This window comes from Nanorana parkeri, unplaced genomic scaffold, assembly GCF_000935625.1.
Source record: "Nanorana parkeri isolate BGI_ZX_2015 unplaced genomic scaffold, ASM93562v1 scaffold341, whole genome shotgun sequence".
NCBI lineage: Eukaryota > Metazoa > Chordata > Amphibia > Anura > Dicroglossidae > Nanorana > Nanorana parkeri.
The window spans coordinates 309,204-317,595 of NW_017306609.1; the positions used below are offsets into that span (position 1 = coordinate 309,204).

General features: G+C 44.1%; 1 protein-coding gene across 1 annotated transcript in view; it reads right to left on the reverse strand.

Annotated features, from left to right (window-relative positions):
* SYT17 (synaptotagmin 17) overlaps nucleotides 1–7,233 on the reverse strand; it is a 128,690-nt gene extending 121,457 nt beyond the window's left edge. Inside the window, exon 1 of the mRNA XM_018558467.1 lies at nucleotides 6,876–7,233. Within this exon, the coding sequence (XP_018413969.1) occupies nucleotides 6,876–6,890 (15 nt within the window). The 5' untranslated portion in view covers nucleotides 6,891–7,233. The remainder of the gene's footprint in view (nucleotides 1–6,875) is intronic.
* Nucleotides 7,234–8,392: the final 1,159 nt, after the last annotated feature.

Here is an 8,392-nt window from a genome sequence, read left to right on the forward strand (position 1 = left end):
CTGAATTGGTGCCGATGGTTGTAAGGTGTATGGCCAGCTTAAAGCACAATAATACACTGCTCAACAACGTTACACCCCCCTCCCTCCTGCACAAATATAATAATAATAAAATTCCCCCCCGCACACAAAAAATAATACACTGCCCCCTTATTAACCCCCCCCCACACACATATAAAATAATACACTCCCTCTTATTAACCCCCCACACATAAAATAATATGCTGCCCCCTTATTAACCCCCCCACATAAAATAATACACTCCCCTTATTAACCCCCCACCAAATTTCCACTCACCCTCACCTTATTTTTACTCGCCAAATGCGAGCAGGAGAGTGGAAATTTTGAGCCCTGCTGTAGAAGATTGGACAAACATTGCCTGGTCTGATGAGTCTCGATTTCAGCTGTGACATTCAGATGGTAGGGTCAGAACAACATGAAAACATGGATCCATCCTGCCTTGTATCAACGGTTCAGGCTTGTGGTGGTGTTATGGTGTGGGAGATATTTTATTGGCACACTTTGGGCCCCTTAGTACCATTTGAGCATTGTTTAAATGCCATGGCCTACCTGACTATTGTTGCCGATCATGTCCATCCCTTTATGACTACAGTGTACCCATTTTCTGATGGCTACTTCCAGCAGGATAATGCACCATGTCACAAAGTTCACTTCATCTCAAACTGGTTTCTTGAACATGACAATGAGTTCACAATGGCCTCCACAGTCACCAGAGCTCAATCCAATAGAGCACCTTTGGGATGTGGTGAAATGGAAGATTGGCTTCATGGATGTGCAGCCGACAAATCTGAAGCAACCAAATGATGCTATCATGTCAATATAGACCAAAATCTCTGAGGAATGTTTCCAACACCTTGTTGAATCTATGCCACGAAGAATTAAAAGGAGAACTATGAGGTGAGTGCTTTTCACTCACCTCATAGTTCTAGCCGACCTGTGACAATGAGACTGTCACAGGTCGGCTCAGTAGATCGGCAGGTGAGCGAACACATACCGGCGTTCACTCACCTCTCGATCACCTCTGATACTTAGTATTTTGAGAAGACACTGTATTCTCCTCAGGTATACTTTGTATGACTTTTGTAGCACACTGATCCGCTTTGCAGCTCCACAATACAGTGAGCTGCAAGCCGGCTCAGTGGCTGTAACAGCACTGTGATTACTGCGATTGGCTATCGCAGTGATCACAGTGGTTAGACCCTCTAATTTGCTGTTGAAGGTCTGTCTCAGACACAGAGGGACCCAGCGACAGCATTAACTCAATGAGCACTGGTCCCTGAGCATCATCGGTCTTTATTGAACTGAAAGATCGTGATGGAATAATCCCATCATTTGATGATGGGATTATTCCATCAGGATCTTTCAGTTGAGGTCCTTCAACAGCGAATTAGGGGGTCCCAGCACTGTAATCACTGCGATAGCCAATCGTAGTAATCACGGTGCTGTTACAGCCACTGAGTCGGCTTGCAGCTCACTGTATTGTGGAGCTGCAAGCCGGATCAGTGTGCTACAAAAGTAATACAAAGAATCTCTGAAGAGAATACAGTGTCTCCTCAGAATACTAAGTATGAAAACCCCTGTAAATAAATAAAAAAGTGGTTTAACTCTAACAATGTAGTTCTCTTATTGGCTTCCTTTTGCTCTGTTAAATATACCATTAAAGGTGTTTTGTAATATCTATTACGGAGTAGTGAATTAAAATTCAAGGAGGTCTGGTAAATAAAATTCTCATAGAGCTGAGGTTTGAATCGCCGTCCAGAGAGAAGGTCACTCAATTTGTGTCTGTAACATGGTCCCCTATTTAGGGTGCATTCACACCAACAGTTGCACAGCTGCTTGTGTGTTCACAGGCACAGTGCTAATGTGCCAATCCCGGCACATTACAGTTTTTTTAAATTTATTTATTTTTGTTAAAAGTTCACCCCCCCCCCCCCATTTTCATACACGTGCATGCCTTACAAGCACGTGTTCATTAGAAAAAGAGGGGGCAGCAGAGTTGGTTTTAATTTTTTTTTTTATTTCTACTTTAATATGTTTTTACTTTTCTATCTCTTTTTTTACATTTATTTTAACTTAACTTTTGTTATCACAAAGGGATTAACAAGCCCCTATGTAAAAGCATTTGGAGGTGACAAGTTCATGAGGGGTCTACTAGACCTCTGATGTCTTTCCTGCTGTCCAATACAGATCATCAAGCACAGGAATGTGCTTGATAGTCTGATACCTGGCCCTTCAGCTGGCTTCTGACAGCTGATGAGGGAAGCCCTGATGGGGGAATTTATCAATGTTGCCGCACCATCAGCATCTTTCAAACTGTTGTATCCCTCATTTCTAGTGCCTATAGCAAAAGATTTATTATCTTAGTTTATGTTTCATTAAGCCACCCAGATCACTTATAGTTGTATCAGGCAGCCCTGCCTGATGTAATTGGTTGCTAGGAAGTCAGCGGTCCTAGCAACCAATGACTAATGTGAAGGGGGGGCCTGCACTGGGTTGTGGTTGGCAATGGAAACACTGGCCACTGTCAGCTACCCATAACCCAGCGCAGGTCAGTGATCGCGGTCCGGACAGCACCACGGTCTGTGTCCGGGCTGTGGTCCGCCATTTAGTGACAGCTGATCTATTTGATAAGTGCAAAAAATGCTTGTTGATCCTGCCATAAATCTTATGATCTGATAGATTCCTGTGCTCTCTGCCTCTGCTGACTCTTTATCATTTAACATGTTTTCAAGTCTCTCTCTGTGGATTACAGAATACCTTCCCTAAGTTACTGAGATGAAGAGAGGCACAGGTGTTTTGTAGTCCTGTCCTAGGGTGGAAAAGTTGCTCCTCCATATATACAGTATGGTAACCCTAGATTCATATTTGTGCATATTTTTTTTGTACATTTTTGTTGTTTTATGCATTTTTTATGCTTCATGTGTTTTTGTTTTGGCCAATGACAAGCAATCTCTCCTGTGGCATAATTAGAAGTTGTCTTCTTCAAGCTTCCTGCTTCATCTGCCTGTGAAGTTGTGCTGCAATCTTGTGCCATGGCTGCTTTGCCAATGTTTAGAGCAGCAGCCACAGCTGCTGCTGGAATTTTGATAGGAGAAGAAGAAGCAAAATACCGGTCCATCTGATGATCGATCGGAAATAGAGAGACTCTAACCAGGCAGATAAAGGCTTCAATATCCAGCATTCTGCTGCCTTGTTTCATCACCTCTTCTGCAGCCTGTGTAGAGTAGAAGTTGCAGGGGAGTATAGGGGGAAGCCCTGTTATGTATATCTCCCAACTGTCCCTCATTTGGAGGGACTGTCCCTCATTTTGTTTTTTTTTATCAAATTCTCTTTATTTAGCCCTAAGTGAACTTTTATTTTTTATTGCTATGGGCTACTGAACATTCCAGGTCGCCATTACTCTTCGAAATGCCTTAGGCCCCTTTGATTAAGGCAATCCGTTTAGATCCATCTGTCAGTTTTTTAGGCAGATCTGAAGGCCAATGTAACACTAAGGGGAGTCGGATGTAAGCAGATGTGCGTCTGTTTACATCCGATTAGAGTTTTGGCATGATGGATCGGAGGTAATCGGATGTAGAAGAAAATATGTCCACTTACATCTGACTCCCTATAGGCCTAACATGGGTCCGGTAAGTTCAGTTGATAGAAGAAAAAACTGGACGGACAAAGGTGTCACAAGAGGGAAATTCATTCCATACTGGTCCAGTCAGCAGGGGACCGGAACAAGCGCCGCCTGTGTGAAAGGGGTCTTACTGGATAACGAGGTATGTCTTTGTACATAAGGGCCTGAATCTCACAGTGGTAATGCCAATGTCACACAATGTATGGCCATTAATAATATATGAACTGCAATAACCTATGTAGACACAAAAGATCACGGCTGTGGTTGGACTGAGGTAACCTGACACTCAGAGAGCTCAGGGAAATAATTTATAGCAAGTGACTAACATCTGCTCCCAGCATCTACAACTGTTGCTTTGCTGATCATGTCTGCTTTGCCATGCAATAAAGACATCACCCAATCCAAGTTACAGCTCCACCCAGCAGACATGAAAACCAAGACACAAACCAGAAGCAACCTGCCTGTAATATGCTCATTTGTGAACATTTGTGCACTTGTCACATCCAAACTAACCGTATGATGAAAACACACTGAGCTGCGAGACGGGCCAAAGTATTGATTTTCTTTTTTCCTTACCCTGCAGTCATTGGGCCAGATAAACAAAGATTGGGGGTTGATGAGCAATGTAAATTGTCGCACGTGACATCTCACTTTGACGCATCGCATGTCAAATTAACTTTCACAGCGCATTTAGGGGGTTATTCGGCAACCGAGTAAATAACCGAGGCCGAATTGAAGGGAGCCGAACGCTGTTTGACTATAAACTTCAGCCGAGTACGGCTGATTTCAGCCGTACTTTGGCTAGCTTCGTGACGTGAAGAACCCGTGCGACTCAGCCGATCCTGGATCGGCTAAGCCGAACGCCTGGCATTTCACTTGCTGCCGTTCGTCCATAGGGGCCGAACAGCAGTGAGTGAATAGCCAAATGCCGCGGAGCCGAGTCTTGCAAGACCCTTTAGGTCTGCTAAGAAAGTTAGGAGGGACCCCAAGTTTAAAAAAGGGCCCTTTAGGTCTGGTAGGAATTTTAAGGTTGAACCCCACCACCAAAAAATGGGGTAAAAAAAATTACCAATGAGACACTTAATCCAAGCAAAGGCCTGGCAGGGCAAGAAAGCAAGAAGGGGGGGACGAGCGAGCGGCCGAAGTAAGCCAAAGGATTCGTCGAAGCTACGGCTATATCCTGTGGCTTCTTTTGTGAATAGCCTCCTTAGTTTTTTTGGTGCATAGTACAATGAGTAACTCTCAGGATGAACAATCTGTCCAATCCAGGAGCGAGCAGGATTTGGTTTTTGGAGCTAGTTCCATGGACAACTAAATAAAACCTCAAAATTTAGGCGCCAGTTGTCATTTTGAAGGCACATTGGCTATCTTGCTCCTGGATTTTTCCAGTCCTTGCGGCGCCATACTTTTGGTGCACTATTGCACACCTATTGCGCCAAATATTGACAAACTCATTTTCTGGACCATTCATTTATTTGGTGCAGTTTGTGAGACTCTTTGTGCGAAAAGTGGCAATTTGTTGTTTTTTTTACAATAACCACATTTTTTATTTCAAACCTTTGAAATAAAATGATTATTTGGCGCATCCCCAAAAAACAGATTTGTATGTGCGAAATATTTGTCGGACCGACAATAGTTTATCTGGCCCATTGTATATGATACAATTCCACGCGAAGGTGTGTGCATATGTGTATAAAGCTATATATACACTAAAGAGTCTATGTAGGGCGCCAGTCGCAGAACTCCTAATGAATCTCATGTCAAGTAAGTCCCGCTTTCATGTGAAGAACCTTTGGATCATTATATTTCCCAGTTACAAGACTATTTTATTGATTTACTTTTTACCTTGGTCATTGTCATGATGCTATTAAAAGAAGAAAATGTTATGTTTGTACAGAGAATGATGTGACATTGCCATGCTAACATTAGAATGCAGTTGTTCTATTCTATTAGGAAGCTATGCTAACATCTCTTAATGCAGAACCCCAGCCTTACCTTAAAGCCAAACTCCATGAAAAAATGATAATTTACACAACACACTGAGTATGTGAATTATCATTAAAAAGCTGCATGTTATGTGTGGAGGGTTGCTGCAAAGTATAAACATCTTACCTTCCAGGATGCCACCTCCTCCATTTAACTCTCTGCTTCCAGACATTATGGGGATCTCACTGAGTCTCCAAATTCACTGCACACTGTGAGATTCCCACAATGTCCATAAGAAGCTGCAGCAATTCAGAGCCTGCCCCATTTCCTGGCTGGAGAACATCCAGCATCATTTAGTGCTTTCCTCCCCAGTCATGCTGTCCATGGATTGTCCCTTCCATTCAATTGAGTTCTTTTAATCATGGAGGCTTTAGTATTGCATGTGGGCATTATTTAAAGAAGTCTACTCACATTCGCCCTTTGATATTTGCATAACTACTCTCAAGAGACATCCCACTGCTTGCATTATGGCTGAGGGCTCTTGAGAGGAATACTGAGGAAGGGTGCTGTGAAGCTTTCATGAATCTATGTACATCACTCTGCCGGCTCCTCCCACCAGCCATGACCTGCCTGTATTGTACAGAGAAGCACAGAGACTCAGTGATGACATCACCGTGTATAGAATAAGGCATGTCATGAAAATGGAAAGGCTTTATTTAATGCCTAGCTCAAGGGTGGAATTTTCACTTATCTGACCCCACTCCCCTGGCAGCTGGTGATCACCTCATCCCTCCTATGCAAGGAGTGGACAACTCCAACTGTGCTTTAACTACAAATCCCAATATGCCTCTGTCTCTGTCTCTGGGACTTCAGCTTTAAGTGATCAATAAAGCTTACAGGTTAAAAAACAACAAAAAAACACGGGTCAGCTTTTATTCCACCTTGGACAGCTGCACCTCCACCAACCCCCCCTAGTTAGATGGATGGACACATCAAATACAACTGAAGGCTGAACACTCGATGTTTACTTTTCTTCCTGACCTGTAGATCTCTTTGTTAATTGTTAAATGCTATGTTGTGTATGGTAAAGTTTTGCTGCGGCCATATACAAAGCACAGACTGATCAGATTGTTCTCCTGTCCTGTCTGATTGATGCTCTTCCACTAGGCAGTTGATTGCACAGCAGTGTTGTCACCTTGGTGTTCCATGTCATTCTGTGCAGCCTGTCACCAGTTACTTGTTCATTGGTTACAAGTTCTAACTAAACTCTTCCTTTACAGCAATCAGTAAGAGTGTGAATGACACCTACCTGTATATACGCCATCTTCAGATCAAAGTGCCATCTGCTCCCAGTTTTGCCTGTACATGGCGTTCCTGTGTCCCCTCTATACTCTCAAAAATACACAGAAGGAAAAAAAGAAGAGACGTGACTTGTGTCACTGATCAGCAGAGATCTGGATTGTCCTTCTAGGTGACACTTCCTCTAAGTAGACAGGTTATTCTTGCTTTGGAGTTGCATGTCACCTCATCAGCTGCCCCCCTGATTTATTTGGGGCGGCATGTTAAGTGGCAGAGCCTGTGCCTGGGAAGATCTGCCTCCTCCCTGTCACTTCCAGACTCTGGGGCTTTGATTACAAGTGTCTTATTTGCTTGCTTTCCCTGTTTTGTTTTGAATGGTGCCTATCTGTCAGACACAGACTCACTGTCTCCACCTAGTGGCCACCGGCAGGTTTTTCTGCAACGCCTGATCCATGAAAGGATGAGGCGTTCATATAAACAGAAGCTTCCCTTCGTGTTTATAACCTGTTTTCTTCTTAGTCATAATTCATGAATAGGACATGCATACAGGGGGATTAACAAAGACTGCCACTCTGCAATGAATGTGCCAATTTCTATATGCCTGCTTAATTAGCAGTTTATGTGATAAGTTAGGAAAAAGCGGTACTTGCCAATTCATTAATTTGTTACATGGTGGTGCACCAGATGCAGGAACGCTTTTTCTGGTTTGCATTAAAATTTGGGCACAAATATGAGGTAATCTGCTAAAATCAACCTAAATGTTCTTATTTTCCTCTAGTTCCTGCAGTGCTGCACCTGACTGGTAATCCATGCACATCCCACTCCTTCCTGCAATGCTGCACGTCACTGGTGATCAATACACATCCCACTCTCCACTCCTTTCTGCATTGCTGCACCTCGCTGGCCATCCATGCACATCCCACTCTCCACTCCTTTCTGCATTGCTGCACCTCGCTGGCCATCCATGCACATCCCACTCTCCACTCCTTTCTGCATTGCTGCACCTCGCTGGCCATCCATGCACATCCCACTCTCCACTCCTTTCTGCATTGCTGCACATCACTGGTAATCAATACACATCCCGCTCTCCACTCTTTCCTGCATTGCTGCACGTCACTGGTAATCCATGCACATCCCACTCTCCACTCCTTTCTTCATTACTGCACCTCGCTGGTGATCCATGCACGTCCCACTCTCCTCTACTTCCTGCATTGCTGCACTTCCCTGGCCGTCCATACACATCCCCCTCTCTACTACTTCCAGCATTGCTGCTCCTTGCTGGCCTTCCATACACATCCCCCTCTCCACTCCTTCCTGCATTGCAGCACCTTGCTGGCCATCCATACACATCATCCTTTCCACTCCTTCCTGTATTGCTGCACCTCACTGGCCTTCCATACACATTTCCCTCTCCACTCCTTCCTGTATTGTGGCACCTTGCTGGCCGTCCATAAACATTCCCCTCTCTACTCCTTCCTGCATTGCTGCACTTTGCTGGCCGTCCATACACATCATCCTTTCCTTTCC